Here is a 17,720-nt window from a genome sequence, read left to right as displayed (position 1 = left end):
CTTTGCTCATATAAGTTGGTGCCCATCTAAAGCCTGCCCCGCCCCTTATGTCCGTCAGGAAAATAAGTGACATAAGTTGCGACTCATTTGTTCTCCATTTTCATCTGTTCTTCATAAAATTTGCCACAAACTCATCGTGCAACAATATTAGAATGCAAATGCTAACATGAGGCATAAATATTGTAACCATGCAAACCGTTCTGTCCCCTGTAATTGCGGTCTTTGTACACCTTTGCATACAAGGTTTGGGTTTTTGAAACGTCAGCCACGCCTATGTACCTGCCCACAGCAAAACGCACCATCTGCTATTTTGTTAAAATGTGCCACACATATACCCTCAATAAATATTCACAAATATATTATTTATAAAATTGGGGTCGGGCTGTAGGCAGTCCCGTGATATCAAGCAGAAGACCTGCTTACGAAGGCACCCGCTACCATGAATGTATGTTTCTGTGTTTGTACCCTAAGCTGGAACGAGACAAATATTTAATGGTGTGAATACACACTTGTGAGGTTTTTCTCTGTCTATGGCACACCTGCTTCTATATCTTAATTGGTCTGAGCATGGTCATGCCCTAGAGCAGTGGTTCCCAACCTTTTGATTTCTGTGGACCCCCACTTTGTCATTACTAGAGCCTGGGAACCCCACTAAATCATTATCGGAATCCAGGGACCCCCACACTGAATCATCACTGAAAGTTGGGGACCTAATCTGTTAATATTAGTTAATTTTCTAAGCAGTCATGGACCCTCTGAGGAGACTTTGCGGACCCCCAGGGGTCCCCAGACCACAGGTTGGGAACCACTGCCCTAGAGGATAGAGATTTACGTTATTCCGCTGTTTGTCCATGATTCAAAAAGTAGTCCCATACGTCTTCATGACGTGTGTCTGCACATGATGAGATGTTTGACCCCAAAATTGATTCACAAAGAGTCTCCAGTGTACACTTGAAATATCACCATTTCACCTGGGCCCAGTTTCACTTTAGGGTCTAGATGGGCCACTTTTCTTTAACCCTTTTAAATTTTACTGAAAAAAACGAGCAAGTCACTTGATCAATTGTGTTTCAAATCATATCCAGGCTCAGGTTTTAGAGTATAATAATTATAAACAAACTCAGTGAACGAAACTGTAGTTTAACTGATTTTAAATTTTAAATCTAGATTTCCAAAATACTGCATTCAGGCATCTGGTTGTCAAAGTGTAGAAGTGTTTATAACTTTGTGAAAGAATTGTTGATACCTAGGACATTATTCATAATGCATCTAGGCTACAACACTGTTCATGTTCACAACATTTGTGGGGAGCATTCCCTGAGGAATGCCCACTAAATGTCATTTACGACTGTGAAAGTTCTGTAAATTCTGGTTGTCTAAGACTCACATCTGCCACCTCTGCAGGGAAGTTCGCATGGGCACTTGATCCTGTGAATTAGGATCTCGGATCTTGTTGCAAGGGTGGAGTATTTCCGTGATTTCAAGGCATTAATAACAAGCATTGGCAAAGCCAATAGGTCTAGGCTTTGAGACTATTACCTCTGGGTTTTCCTTTTGTATCTGTGCAGTGGAATTATTCGGTGTGGAGTGAAATTATGTGGTTTAGTGTGGAATTGTCTGAGGAGGAATTAAGTGGCGTGGTGTCCAATTATGTTGCATTAAATCGTGTTGTGTTGAGTGGAATTATGTGGAGTGTTGCATGGAGCGGAGTTTAATTTTGTGGCGTGTAATTATTTGTTGTAGAGTTTATTTATGTGGCTAGGGATTATGTGGCATGGTACGGAGTGGAATTTTGTGTAGTTGAATTATGTGGTATGAAATGGATTAGAATAATGTGTTTTGGAGTGGAGTGGATGTATGGGGTGGTGAGTTGAAATATATGTAGTGTAAATATGTGGCACAGTGAGGAGTAGAATTTTGTTGAGTGTAATTACGCAAAAAGAACAGATGATGGACAAAATGCTGACCAATGCAAACATTCACCCACAGTCACAAAGATCTGTGTTTAATCCATCATTTTTTCACCCACCACACCACATCAGTTTGGACCCAGCCATATGCAAATCAGCCTTGACCTGCTCCCCATGGGAGCAGTCAGGCCCAAACTGCCAAGCCAGGTCCTCCCTGAACCGGAAACAAGTATCCTGGGACAGGTTTCGGGGTCTCACCCCTCATCAGCTAAGCTTGCTTCACTCCAGGACGCAGTGTGCACGGGACCCATGTCTGGGCATACCCATCCCACTTAGGGTGACAAAAGCAAAAAAACAGATGATGGAGGGAATGCTGAACAATTCAAACATTCACCCCCAGTCACAAAGATCTGGGTTTAATCCATTGTTTTGTTGCCCACCACCCCACCCCAGTTTGGACCCAGCAATATGCAAATGAGCCTTGACCCTGCTCCCTATGGGAACAGTCCATCCCGAACGGGCAGGTTTCGAGGTATCACCCCTCATCAGCCAGGCTAGCTTGAAGGATATGACCAGGTGTGGGTCCCGTGCTCACTGTGCCACTGGATTCAAGCCTGATGTGGGTCAAGATCGATTTGCAAATGGCTGGGTCCAAACTGGGGTGGCTTGCATCACAGACTTGAAGCCCCCTGAGCTTGTCTTCCTCAGTCTATGCCACACTTCCAGGTATGAGGAGGGACAGGTACTCAGAGAATAGAACGAAGCAGAGATGCCCTGTTCATCATGCGTGTCCCTTTTGCAACATCACCATCCCTTCTATTGTTTAATCACAGACTGATGACTTCAAAATACTTCTTGGATGTGGCAGTCAGTCGTGCTTGATGTCTTGCCATGTTTAATTTGTCAGACTAGCTATTGAAGTAGTGGTAGGCTTGGGAAAATTCAGTCACAAGTCGGACCGGTGCCACTGAAAGGATGGCAGAGCTGGGGCACGTTCACACCTTCTTTCCAATGTTGGTATGGATAAAGGTACTGCCAGACAAATTGCCCTGTGCTTTTGGAAGTGCTCAGGGACTAGGGAAACGTAACTTAATAAAAAATAAAGTAAAGAGACGATTAGAACGATTCAAACAAACTTGTGAATTTGACAGGAGGAGAGGCAGTGGTCTAACAGCTAGCGCTGAGGAACTGGGGAATCAAATTCCATTCCCAGCGCCAGCTCAACATCCTGTGATCCTGGGCAAATCACTTAATCTTCCTGTGCATACACAACATTAATGTGTCCTTGTGTATAGCACTCTAAAACTTTCAGGTCAAATTTGTGCTATATAAAAGCTGCAACAAAAACATCTCAGAGGACGGGACAAAAGCATCTGGCCTCCTGGCTCATCTGTTGTGATGTGTGGTCTGTGGGGTCATGGTAATGGGAGGGAGGGGGAACATGCAAAGACAGATAGCAGAATATTTGGGCCATTCTCTAGGGGAGGGCCACATGCAAAAAGAGGGAAGTGAGGAAGCAAGAAATTGAGAGTGGATTTGAAGCCATCCATTTGTAAGTAATCGGTGGTCTCCAAGCCCACTAACAGTAAACAACATGCCTTGAAGAGATAGCAGATGCGCTTTGTAGCCGAGACCCACAAAGGCATATTCTTGAGAGAGTGCCACAGCTGAGTGGTCTAGAAGGAAGAAAAGCCTTCTTACTTAAACATCCCACCAGATTTGGCTGATGAAGTGGGTGGTTAATGCCATTTTGGAAGTGGTATCTTTATGTATTTGATGCAGCATGGACCTAATGCAAGGTGAGGCAGAACACCTACAGAGAGTATTTTTATAACTATTACTTTTCAAACAACAGCTGTGAAGGAATCCACCGCATTCTCTTGACAATCAAGAACGTTATACACACAGAGGTGTTCTCCCCCCAAGGATTGGCTGTCTACAACCCTCTGTATGTAGTGCAATGCAAACTTTGAATAGGTATCCTGATGGGGGAGGAACTACCAATCCAAAAATAGGAATATAAAAAACTATAATTATCCCTGTTCCTTCCTCTTCAACTGTGAACCAATAATTTGGAGGATTATTGAGAACTATGTCACCTTAAAGTGTAAAGGGAAGGAACATGGATGAGTTTAACTTTCATATTTTCGGATTTGGAGTATCTCCCCCATCAGGACACACGATTTTAATAGTTGTAGAAGTATTCCGTGCTTGAGGTGCAATTCATGGAACAATATGTTATTTAAGGCGACCGAGTGAGACCACATCACAGAAATCCTGGTGTGAGCGGGAGGTAGGGGTGAGTCAGGTAGAAACATGTAATTGGAATATTACTAGACGTCACCTGCTTCCTCTAGCTTTTTTTTACACATTTACATGCGTTTACAACTTGAAGCAGAGGAGATAGTGATGTTTCTAAAGTTACATGATTTTATGGGTTGCCCCAAAGTGGTCAGCCCAATCTTAGGCTGGATTGGCTCCTCACATGTGCTGTCACACAGAATGTTAGATCTTGACAGAATGGAGATCCTCCTAAAGCCCAGATGGAGCCAACATCCTTAATATGGAAGTAGGAAACAGAAACCCACAGAGTTCTGCAGAAGGGCCATGAGATAGCATTGAAGCGGGCGGAGTCACTAAACTGGAACAGGTCCCCTCTCAGCTGAAGAGCTGGACAACACTTTGACTGTAATACAATTTCTTGGTTTGCAGGCCCGGACTGTCTGTTTTTCCAGGCATCACCCTAGATGGCTGCGGGCGCCTCTGTCACTTTCTGCAGTTTCGCCAGGTAATTACAGCAAGCGGTGGGGTGGGAGGGTGTTTGAGGGATTTCAGGAGTGGGGTGGGGGGCGGAAGGAGAGGGACATGAAAGAGCAAGGAGAAAAGGATTGGGTTGGTTTGAACATTTTTGCCAGGGCTGCTTTTGGTTCCCTGTGCGGCCCTGTGGGTTTGACAAACTTGCCCATGATACACCTTATTGACTTTTAATTAGACAAACACCTATTTGGATGAAAAGTTCAGTCTCTATTTTCCTTCCAAGAGATCTGTAAATGCCCCTTTCTTTCCCAGTTCTTCCATAAACCACTTACGTTTACTGATGGAACCAAAGGGTTCCCCCAGCCCAATTATTGAATTTTGTTCAACCTATTGGAATGTGCATCTTTGTGTGTGGCAGGGCTCCATATGTATACTGCTTCTTCATCTGACTACATCAGCTTACACCCCATAAACTGGAGAGTATGAAATGGTTACTGGTGGTGTCTAAAAAATATACATTTTCCCATTGAGGGCAATGTGATTTAATTTTTCTTGCAGTGACTCTTCGGTGCAGCAGTTTGATTATTAAAATAATCTGTATAATAGTGAACCACTCATTAAAATGTATCAGTTTTGGAATGATGCTCTAAATATGTGAGTTCCACTGGCTGCACTCAGCTATTTATCGTGTAAAATTGACTACCAGGATGGAGAGCCAGCTTCAGAGGTCTTGCAAGGGTGTGCTAGCATTCATTGCAGCTGCTGGGAGAATTCTTTGACAATGGAGAATAATTCTTTGGTGTTGTTGGAGCTGGTTTCTATTCTCTGTGCCAGGGGCCTTTTCTTTGTTTTTCCCAGCTAGTTGCAGTAGCGTCCGAGAGAAGCCTTATAGGTGCTCCTAGTGTTAGTCTCTCTGCTGGTTCTCCATTTTCTCTCCAGTTGCTTGCAGAAGCACTTGGATTCTCTGAGGTCATCATTGTACCAACTGGCTTGCTTGTTGGTCTTTTTTTGTTTTGTGTTCTTGATAGGTGTGAGGAAGTTTGTGCAGTCCATGATACAACTGTTACATTTTCATATGTCGCTATCTAAGTTGTTGGTGGTGTCTGGTCAGTTGGTATGGGGGGTGTTTCCATCACTTACTTCCAGCTGCGTCTGGGTGGAAGTGCATGATGGAGTGGTCTGTCCATCTGTGTGGGGTGGTGTGGCTGAGTTTCACCTTTTCACTAGAGGAGAAGATATGGTCCAAAGTGTATTCAGTGTTGTGCGTTGGGCACTGGACGAGCTGGGCGAGTCCAATATTCTGCAGGCTTTCCAGCATGGCTGTGGAGCTGGGGTCTGTGAGGTTATCCAGGTAGAAACTGAGGTCATCTAGGAGAATGGAGTCTTGGGATCTGATGGAAAGGGAGGTGATGAGTTCGGTGATAAGGTTACTGAAGCTGGTCCGAGGTCTGGGGGGCGGTATGCGAGGGTTCCTTTGATTGTGGTTCTTTAGTCTGTCTGTATCTTGAACTGCATGTGTTCCATGAAGGAGGTGTTGGGGGGTCCGAGAGTGTGGTGCACTTGATGACGTTCTTGTAGATGATCACAAGTCCACTTTGGACTTGTGGAGTCGGTCCTGGTGTCCAATCTTGTACCCCGTCAGTATGGGTGTGGCAATGTTGGGTTCCAATGCTATTAAGCCAGGATTCAGTGAAGAAGAGAAGGTCCGGTGAATGGGAGTTGATGAGGTCCCAGACTCTGGTGGTATGTTTGCTGAGCAAGTGTATGTTGAGAAGCATGCATGTGAGTTGTGGTGTGGGAGTTGTGTGTGGTGTGGTTCATGCACGGGTGTTGAATGCGGGTGTGTGGTGGAAGGTGAAGTGGCAGTAAATTAATGCAACAAGGTCTACTGTGGAATGAGGTGTGGCGCGACAGCAGCGGTTGTGGCGGCATCCTGGGTCGAGCAGGTGGAGTGCGGTGGTGGTAGCTGCGGGGGCTGTTTGGACCAGGGTTTGTGGTACTGGGCATGCTTCAGGTATGGAGGGGCACAGATGGGCTTGCCTTTAGTGCACCAGTGGCGTGTCTGATGCGCGGCCATGCCGCAGCCTCCATTAAGTAGATCCGGGGAGAGTGGAGGAGTTCAGGGTGGCGGTGGGCAGGGTCAGAAGTAGAGGCGGGAAGGTGCAGGAGAGCATGCGAGGAGAGGGGGGAGCTGGGAGTAGGCGCTGGAGGGGGAAGGAAGAAGGGGGATTGCAGGGGAAGGAGATAGTGGTGGGAGCAGCAAAAGGGTCACGTTCCCAGCAGGTCCAACACACAATCTTCTATCCATCTGAAGGCCATACAGTATGGATTATAGGATTCAGGCATCTTAGCAGGTGCTATTTGCAGTGCTACAAAGCAGCCAGACTGAAAATAAGCGCTATGTACGAAGCAAACTATTCACTCCTCCTGATTCATTCGGTCACTATCTTGTCATTTACGCGAGCAAAGATTGCAGCAAGTGGTGGCCTTCGCCTTGGAAACTCGAGAAGTGGGATCGAGTATGGGGTGGTTCAGCCCGAGGGAATGACATATCTTAGAGTTGTGTTCTCAGCAATTAGTCTTTTCTCACTTCTGTTACACATGGTGTTGATGTGGGAGAGGGGCTTTGTGTTCAATTGTTTATTTTTGTTTGTCATGTTTTTGTGTAAGGTGTGCTTATCATTGGGACATGTCATTTGTTTTCCTTTGTGTACCTCATGATTTTTAGTCTAGTGTTGTAAAACAAAACAAATTGAAGCATACACTGAGGTTTAGTTCAAAACGTTGTTGCGAAGACCAGTAGAAAATCTGCTTAAAGCTTATGATTAAGCCCGTAATACGATGTATTATCCTTTAAGAGGTGCCTCGGTTTTTACTCATTTTATTCAGCATGTTGGATTGGTGTGGTCATTGTAACCTACTTCTCGTGAAGTAACAGTAGATGGTGTGCCATCCAGGATAATGTTCTGCATTATCTATACACGTATAAGGTCCCAAAGGCGAGACCTGTTGGCTATGGCAACCCTTGTTATTATTACATCCTTGCCCAGAGCACTGGACTGGCAGGACAGCGTTCTGAGCAGAGCATCCTCTGACAGTGAAAGAATGAGGCCTTCTGGGAGAGGCGGCCTCTCTCTGACCCCGTGTGGCTGCTGCCCCACGGAACTCTCCAGCCTTCGCCTCTCTAGCATAACCATGCTTTCTGCTAAATGTGAGAAGCGCACTCAGTTTGTGGCTCTGGGGGCTCTGGACCACCTCTCGTTGTATGCTGCCCCTCCAAGCAAAGGGAACAGCTTGCTGATCTAAACGAGCCGCGTGGGACTTCGCCTCACGTGGTACCGGCTCGTAGAGGCGGAACTTCCCTGCCAGGAGGCCTCTGTGGCTTCCCTCATACTCCATAATTTATGGCATCAACAGTCATATTCCACCGGTAACAGGCATAGTTTAGGAGGCCTTCTGGGCTGGAATGGCTGTTGGACACAAAGCAGTGTGCGCTGCTGAACATTTCCATGCAGCTGTCCCTGGGCTGCAGCCACGGGTGCTTGGCACGACACTTCCTGTGTGTCATGGCCGCACATGGATGCACTAAGCTTGCCATCAGGGCCGGCTTTAGGGCGGTGCGAGAGGTGCGGCCGCACCGGGTGCTGACCTGGATGGGGGGGCGCTGACCTCAGGGGGGGACGCTGTATTTGGCAATAACTTACGATTCAAAAGCACCTGCTGAAAAGATCCTTGTACGTCCAGCCTTCGGGAAGCAATTAAAAGGACAAGATAACTTTTGTGATTAATGGAGAGAGAGGGAGAGGGAGAGGGAGATGGAGTGGGAGAGGGAGAGAAAGAGAGACAGAGAGAGATGGTGTTTTGTCTAACGGCAGCTTTGATATAAAGTAGCGCAGAGGGTTAAAATGCCTGCTGCAAAGACCAGAACAATGTTTATGTGGATAGCTGAGTGGATTAGTAAAGCCAGCCTTTACCAGCGCTTTACAGCACAAGACATGTATGTTAGAGGGGCAATGGAGAGATGAGGGGCACTTTTGCCGGGTGGTAGGAGGTCATGGGGTGGGGGGGCACCAAAAAAGTCTGTCGCACAGGGTGCCACCAGCGCTAAAGCCGGCCCTGCCTGCCATCGGCGGCTTCACACTTTGGTTGCATCTTAATCGGAAGGATAAAGCCCAACTCTCAAGGGTGTGTGCACCTAGAAGAAGCGCCAGTTGCTCATACTTTTGTCCCAGATAGTTTAGGCGCAGTCTTCAACGTGTACAAAATGCGTCTGCAGTCCAGGCACAAACCTTGCTATTTAGTGTGGTGGGAACAAGCAGATGAAGCCCTTGCGCACGATAATGCATCTTAGGACGCTCCCCATCTCTAAAAAAGTTCAAACGGATTTAAAATGTTGTCTTACAATAGCTTCTGTTTCATTCACAGGAGACAGCCCATTTAATTGCAGTTACTTATTCAGAACATATATCTTGTTCAGGTTGGCTACACATTATCCAATACAATCCATTCATTCACAAGACATATCTCGTGTGGAATACGCTGTGCAATAACTTCCATTATTCAATAATATCCATTCATTCAGAAGACATATCTCGTGTGGGATACGCTGTGCAATAACTTCCATTATTCAATAATATCCATTCATTCAGAAGACATAGCTCGTGCAGGATACACTATGCAATAACTTGCATTATCCAGTAATATCCATTCATTCAGAAGACATATCTTGTGCAGGATACGCTGTGCAATAACTTCTCTTATCCAAAAATATCCATTCAATCAGAAGACATATCTCATGCAGGATACGCTATGCAATAACTTCTATTACCCCATAATATCCATTCATTCAGAATACATATCTCGTGCAGGGTGCGATATATTTTGTGTGGTATAAGCTATCCAATAACATCCGTTCCTTCACAACACATCTCGTGGGTGACATGCTATACATTATCCAATAACATCTATTCATTCACAAGGCATAGCTTGTGTGCGATAATCTATGCATTATTCAATAACTTCCATTCATTGCTCAGTTAATCATATCAACCAATCCAATTTCTCGCCCTGGTGCTCCATTTGTAAAAAGCTGATATCCGTTGGCTGGGACAAGTATTGTCTAATTGTCTGGGGAATGTAATAGGAAAGCAGTTCTTCATAGGGTACCAAACTTGGGACCCTGCAGAAGTACCAACATTTATTGAGGGTGCAAATCTTCGCAGCCTTTGCAACTGCATGAAAAAGAATTCATAGATTCCTCAGCATTCCATTTGCATAGGCCCCCGGCCTGGGGCCCATGCCTACTACTAGTTGAGACAGTAAACTAAGTTTAGCATTTTTCCTTTTTGCAGTTTTATAGGGTACAGTGTAAGTAAAAGAGATGTTTTTCCAAATCAAATACATGTATTGTGTAATTAATAAAAATAATTTGAGTTAAAACCATTAGCTATTACAGTTTAGTACAATTTGCCAAAATAGAGTACTTAAACTTTAAAGCATTTGTTTTGACACAAATCTGTAAGAGATGTTTAAGCTTGCAGTAGGTTGTAACCTCGTCTAAGAATGACTCAGTCACATTTTTTTTTGTGAGGGGTAAATACAGACTCTGTCTTTGAGACCGATTGGATTTGCCAGTAGTTTTTAGATATGATTTTTAGAATTGGATTAGTAAATAAAAAATAAAAAAATGCTTAAAAGCAGTTTTTCAAGCGTGGTGGGGGAGAGCAACATGGAGGGCAGGGGTTGAAAGCAACATGGGGGGCGGGGTTGAAAGCAACATGGAGGGCGGGGTTGGGGAAGAGAAGCAACGGGTGACAGAGAAGGTGGCTGCAGGTGGGTAAAGCAGCCCCAAAGATGTGATGGTAAGGAAAGAACATAGAGGACAGTAGGAGAAGCAATGGGTGTAGGAGCAATGTAGACGAGGCTGGGAGAAGGGCAAAGGTGAGAAATCAGTGGGGGAAACACGAGAGCAACCATAACACGGAGTGGGGCGAAGGGGAGAAGCACATGGATGAGAGTGAATAACACAGGGTGCAGGGAGAGAGAAGCACATGAAGGAGACAACTGGAAAACACATGCACACTTGTGGAGTGCTTAAGCAAAAAGGGAAAAAAAGTAGAACTTGAAAAGCAAGCAGGCATAAAAGCAAGACTTTCAAAAGAGATGGTAAAAAGGATATTGTCCTTAGGTCGGACAAACTCAGGATTGCCAAGCAGGGGCACAAAAAAGAAGTATGCAAATGAGTGACAGGATAGCCAACCAATGATAAGCAATGGGTGGGCTCCAAGCCCCTCTATGTTCTTGGTAACTCCACAGTATGCCTTTTGTAAATAGACAGCTTGCACCCTCTGATAGGCTCAACCTAAATAGCAATAGTGTTCAATGTAGCGGGGCAACCATGCACCTGCTGTAGAGTTGAAAGATTACTGATTTGGGACTAATATGTCCTGTAAAGAACTGTTAAGCATGTTTGCGAGATTTACGGACAACCTGATTTGTCCATAAACTTGTGTTTATGACCAACTCAGTATTCAGAGGTGCGTGAGAACAGCGCACTACCACTTTCTTTCACCTACACGCATTTCTCTAGGGCATCTATGCACTACTACCAACTTATAACACAAAAGGTAGTTATCATTTAACATCTACTTGTGTTAGCTTGGTGACCTGACTTGGTGTCTGGTCAGTCTTGTGTTGACAGGGTATGCACTGAGATTGACAGGGTCTCTGTTTGTAGCAGAGCCTAAGATCAAAGGCGAAGTCCTATTAAGTAAAAAAAAAAATAAAAAAAAAAGAATGACACCTAGTGATATTAATGTTCTAGTTATTATTGCATTTGTAAAAGCGCTTACTTGCCCCACTGTGGGGGGGCTGTGATATTGCAGTTGTATTGTAATGTACTGTATTGCCCCTCTTGTGAATCCATTACTACCCCTCTGTGGGTAACTATTATATTGCAGCTGTATTTATTGCAGAGTATTATACCACAAGTATAGCACTTACTACCCCTTTGTGAGGCACCAAAGCTCTTATCCACACAGATCGCACACAACACCGTGTGGGTTACTTCCGTTTATTGTTGTTATGTTATTTTGTTTTTCTTGCTGTCATTTATTTTCAGATTTTTGCTGCAAATGTGTTTTCAGATTTTTGCTGCAAATGCTAATTGCACAGGCCAGAAAAAAACAGTTTGACGTAGTTGAGTAGTTGCACCTCAATGATTTTCCTAATAATAAAGAAAAAAACTCAGTGGGGCACATCAAAGACAGTGTCTACATTTAAAGATAATTTGATATCTTAACGAGATGAAATGGGAAAACCTATTGAAATCTAACTACAATAATTGATATGATTTCTCCTTTTCCTGAAAATTGTTCACAAACTAATTCAAAGAATATGACATATACAAAAGTAAAACTAATCCGAGAAAAAATATGTCTATGCAAATAGAAGTTTTAATAAAAAGAAAGAAGAAAATCCTATTCTACACATACACATATATACATATACACAAAACATATCGAAAAACAATAAAAAGCCATCAGCCGACACGTGTTTCGTCCTGACTGGACTTCTTCAAGGCTTTACTCATTTCTATGTCCATATGTTCCTATCCATTCTATCATCCTCTGTTTGAAACCACAGTCAGTCACCTCTTTTTTCTTCGAAATCAGTCTAAAAAGGCATCGCAAACCTCATGTGTTGAGGAACCAGCTATACAGTCCTGTTGTTCGAACAAATCGGAAGTTCTAAACGGGGCACACAGCCCTTGGCGTTTTTGCCGAGATCTATCAGAAAACGGAATTGGGATGAATTAATAGAACAAAAGGAGGACTGTATAGCTGGTTCCTCAACACATGAGGTTTGCGATGCCTTTTTAGACTGATTTCGAAGAAAAAAGAGGTGACTGACTGTGGTTTCAAACAGAGGATGATAGAAGGGATAGGAACATATGGACATAGAAATGAGTAAAGCCTTGAAGAAGTCCAGTCAGGACGAAACACGTGTCAGCTGATGGCTTTTTATTGTTTTTCGATATGTTTTGTGTATATGTATATATGTGCCCCACTGAGTTTTTTTCTTTATTATTAGAACGGGTCCACTTATAGTAGACCTAGTTTCACGCATCAAGGCAACGATGTGTGTCAGTGTATGAGCACTCAGAAGTTCTTTCTTATATATTCAGAATGTGCATTTATTTCAAGTAATGAGTTGCCATTTGTTGTCAATGATTTTCCTAACCTGTCCTTTTCTGCCATTTTAGCTGTATCAATATCCACTCGACCCCAAAAGTAACCAGCTCCCGTTCCTGCGTAACCCGGACATTCTGGTGGGAGAGAATGACTTGACGGCTCTCAGCTATCTTCACGAGCCAGCAGTTCTGCATAATTTAAAGGTCCGCTTTCTGGAGTCCAACCACATCTACACCTACTGTGGTAAGCAACATCTGGGATTTATACAGCATGGCGACTGAACATCGTTCATTCTCATCAATGGTGCATGTTCGGTACGGGTGGGTGACGCGTTGCACCAATGGCTGGTAGTGGCTGGTTTACAGAATCTACATATTTTTGGTGCAATTCTCTGGAAAAGGAGCCTCCAACAAGTATCTCAGGAGCTACTGGTACCTCACCAGCACTCTTGAAGTAGCTCTCAGAGCCAGCAGGAGCTGCAAAACTCTTATAGAAACAACATAATAAACTCAGTTTATTATGTTGTTTCTATAAAAGTGGGTGGGGCCACGGGCGTGACGTGGACGGAGGAGGAGTGCACAGCACTCCCCCTCAGTGTGGGCTGGAGAGAGCTGGTACAGGCTCCCAGTCTGCCTGGGAGTGCCCTGGCTGGGCGCTCCCAGCCAATCCTGACGCTGCTTTAAGCAGCGTCAGGATTGGCTGCAGGGCAGGCTGGGAGCCTATGCCTGCAGCGACGGAGCAGAGCAGATGGAGCGGCGCAGGAAAAAGGTACTTTTGATGTTTATTATTTAGTTTTTTGGGGTCCCACCCTTCTTGCCATGCGCTGCGCTGCCCCGCCCCATTTCCCTACAGCGAGCTGCGACTGCCAGTATCTCATTCAGAGGGTCTGTGCATATTAAAGAAGGCAGCACTGCAATGATGGGCATTATTGGCACATTACATGCATACTTGGTGTTATGGTCCACATTATGTAATACTTGGGCATTTGAAGCAGAATCCACCCATATGAGGCGTTTGTATGTGTGAGTACATAAAATGGGAAGCTGATATTTGGGAACTGTGTATTTTATAAAAATGAAAACGAATATTTTAAAGGCACAATGATTTTTTTTTTTTAAACTGTTTTTCTGGAAATCAAATTTCTTTGCCCAAAAATTAAAGTGGCATTTGACTGAAAAATATATATATATTCAGAAACTGATATGCTGATAAAGACAAAAGGTTGCAATTCCAAAACACATTTAACGTTGATAGTTGAATGATATGAGCTGAGTTAGGGAGACTTATAGCTGTGGTTATGTCCTTTGTTCCAGGGGGCACGTGATGCGTTGACTTTTATTTCATTAGTGAAGTGGATGTATTTAATATTTATTTATTTTTTCCTGGCATTTTGTTTGGTAACCCCTCCATAGATGTTTGAGTGGTAATTACAAATAATCCTACTTATGGTCATCATATTGCACTGTTAACAAATGTGGTCAGTGTTTTATTTTATAGTGACAGAAGTTGTTAGTAGCTTAGGAGGGTTCTCCTTCAACAGAAATAGCTCTCACTACAGAAAAGGTTGGAGAGTCCTGCTCAGGAAGAGTCTATTAGTGAGCAGAGAGAGATGAAACAGGGCAGTTTGTATTATGTCTACTTTGTCCACTGCCTGTCAAGCTGCCCATTTTAAAATGCAGAAGTGATTGTTTAGGACATTTTAAATGTTTCATTGTAAGCCGCATGTAGCAAGGTATTATTAAGGGATCTGAACAAGGCAAACTTTGCCAGAGAAGAAGCTTTGAGCCACAATTGCTTGTGTTTGTAGCTTTCTTGCTGTTTCAGGGGTGGTGTATGATATCAGTCTGTGTACTTTGTGTATTTTATGCTACTACTTTTTTATATTATTTTTTAATACAAGAAGTTAGATGTGTTTAGTTGACTCCAGTACTTTGGTGAGTTACAAATATAGCCAATATTTATGCACATATATAAAGATAATTTGTCTCTCGCGAATGTGGATGTGTGCTCTCTTGACTATTGGCAAGATGCACTAGAGTGCAAACAGAAGGACCAGGCTGGAAGCACAAGTGCTGCACTGCCTTTTAAGAGCCAGCAACCCACGCCCCAACAATCACGCCTGCTGGCACACACTCAGCAAACTTCGAAAGATTTTCATATGAATCCCAGGAGACTGCCACACCACAGTCATCCACACCTTAGTCACAAGCAAGCTCAACTACTGCAACGCCTTCTACGCCAGCACCGCGACTGGAAACATAAAAAACTACAACTCATCCAGAACGCCGCTGCCAGACTCATCATGGACTTCCCATGCCGAGAACATATTTCCCAACACCTGAGCACCCTCCACTGTCTCCCAGTCGAGAAACGAATCACCTTCAAGCTACTCACCCACACGTACAAGGCCATACACAATGCAGGACCAGCCTACCTGAACCACCGCGTCTCTTTCCACACCCCCGCCAGATCCCTCCGCTCCGCCCAGCTGGCCCTGGCCACCTTCCCTCGCATTTGTAAAACCACCGCCAGGGAACGATCCTTCACCTACATCGCAGCAAAGAGATGGGACAACCTCCCCCTGCACCTCAGACAAAGCCCATTGCTCACCATCTTCAGGAAGAACCTCAAGACGTGGCTCTTCGAATGAGGCCCCTCCCCTTCCCCCCAGCGCCTTGAGACCCTCACAGGTGAGTAGCCGCACTTTACAAAAATTGATTGATTGACTGAATCACCAAGTGTGGAGATGCTGCTTTCCTATTTGTTGGCTCCCCTGAGTCATGTGGTGAGAGGGATAGGGGGCTGCGGGCTGGTGATGTCAACATGTCTCAGCTCCCCCACTCACATGCATTCCTTATGCACTGCTTGTGTCTTAAACGCCCTAAGAGGGGTAATGGTATAGATTACATACCCTTCCCTAAGTTATGGGTAGTGATGTATTCCAGTATACCAGTGTTTATGCCTTGCACGACCATTGGTGTGCAAGAGCCAGCAACACAGGCATTGGCACGGCATGTCCCATGTGGGAGTTCTGCTCCAAGTAAAAATGATCGTAGTCGTTGGTGGTGCAGCTCCGTCTATGAATGAAGGACAGGCATATGATTTCCACTCCCGTAGCTTCAGTGTGGCCATAGATTTGTTTCATTCAAGTCTTTTAAAAAACAACTAAAACTTTGATATTACAATTGGAATCAAAGAACCGCCTTGACTTTAATGACCAAGTGGCTCACGTCCTTGAAGATCATTACTTCTTACTGTCTGGTTCCAATGAGCAGACCTACTGAAAGCCCCTGTACGTAAGTGAGTGAAGGAAACAACACATTCTTCTAGGGAGTGGGAGAAAACGGGAAATAAGCGTGAGAGAGAAAACCCAGACTGGGTCTTGCTCTCAGAATGGATTCATCATGAGCTGGGAATGTCAGTGGATAACCTCAATGGAAGAGGAACGCTAAGTCACTGCACTGTCTGCAGTGTAAGTAGGGTACCACAGGTAAATCTACTGCTGCAGGCCGGAATGAGACAGTGAATCAAGAGAGGCTCAGGCTCACTGGTATTGGCAGTGCATGTTGCTGGGTTTTGTCTGATCAGGGTGCCAGGCAGCGAGACAATGCAACCAGACAAGAGCTGAGGAAGTAAGAAGGATGCAGAATATTCAAAGGCACCAGGCCATCTCAGCATCAGAATGGAAGGAAATAGAGGGTTTCTTGTGCACAAGAGGGCCAAGAAGGAGCAAAACAACAAAGGTGAGGAACACATAGACGGGCTAGGACTAGTACGTAGCAGAGAACCACAACAACCAATGAGATGCTGCCATGCAACGGCTCCGTTCCAGAGGGGCCTAAATACTGGCTTTAGCCCTTACGCCCCAGTAGTGCACTCCTACCAGAAAGTGGATGCGCAGGGGAGTCAGTCTACGTAGTGGTCTAGTGTTCAAGTCTCCTAAGTTACCGCCCTCCACAATCTCCACCATCAACTTGCCCTACGCTTGATCCCACGTCTTTATCGGACCTCAATAGCGACAGGTGCTGTGGCACCCAGACCTTCTATCTGAGAGTGAAGTAAGATACCGGGGTCTCTTGGTGGGAACCAAGGTGCAGGTGAAAACCGGTCTCTCAAGCAAATTCTTCTATCTCTCTTGAATGGTGTGAAGACGTGGTTGGGCACCACAGATGCCAAAAACTGTTCTCAAGGACAACATCTTCCAGGAACATGGGAATCCGTCAGGACAGTCTCACACACTGTGAAGGAAGCAGAAGGCACTCCTGTTTTTACCTAAAGACTTAGGCAGCAGGAAGTCTTGGAGTCCTTCGCAGGAGGCAGTAGGGTCCTCCGTGAGTCAGGCAGACAAGAGTTCCTTTAACTAGTAAGGAGGGAAAATACAGTCAGGAGATTAATGGTTTGACATTAAATAAGGGAGCCCTCAACAGTAGTTACTTGAATTTCAGACCCCCTAAAACATCCACTAGAAATGTTTCCTGAATGGGATGTAATTCTACGTTTCCTGCACTAAAATCTGAAAGAAAATCTCTCAAGAACTGACTTATTTCTGTCCAGTCCGCGTGGCACATTTAGTGGTACATTTAGTGCCTGTCCAAGACAGCTGCTGAATGGCTCAACTGAAGAGATGTTCCCTCCACACTGACCTTTCTTGTTGAATGAATCATAGAACATGGCTCATTAATACCAGGAAGAGGCAATATAAACACACCCTGTTCTGGCTCCATGTACGAATGGCTCTCATTCACACTGGTGCAGGCAGGAAAGGCAGAAGATGTATTCCTACACGTCACGTGAATTTCCAACTTTTATGCAACTGAAAGAATTCCAGGACTGCTGCTGCGAACCAGCTGCGGTTGCAGAC

The 17,720-nt window shown here is 44.7% G+C and overlaps 1 protein-coding gene across 2 annotated transcripts in view; it reads left to right on the top strand.

Annotated features, from left to right (window-relative positions):
• Nucleotides 1–17,720, top strand: part of MYO5B (myosin VB) — an 842,958-nt gene that overhangs the window by 242,503 nt on the left and 582,735 nt on the right. For both annotated transcript variants that reach the window (XM_069219220.1, XM_069219218.1), the window contains exon 3: nt 12,931–13,102. In XM_069219220.1, coding sequence (XP_069075321.1) covers nt 12,931–13,102 — 172 coding nt within the window. The remainder of the gene's footprint in view (nt 1–12,930; nt 13,103–17,720) is intronic.

This window comes from Pleurodeles waltl, chromosome 1_1 (assembly GCF_031143425.1).
Source record: "Pleurodeles waltl isolate 20211129_DDA chromosome 1_1, aPleWal1.hap1.20221129, whole genome shotgun sequence".
Taxonomy (NCBI): domain Eukaryota; kingdom Metazoa; phylum Chordata; class Amphibia; order Caudata; family Salamandridae; genus Pleurodeles; species Pleurodeles waltl.
The sequence above is the reverse complement of the archived record's forward strand: the minus strand, read 5'-3'. Positions and strand labels throughout refer to the sequence as shown.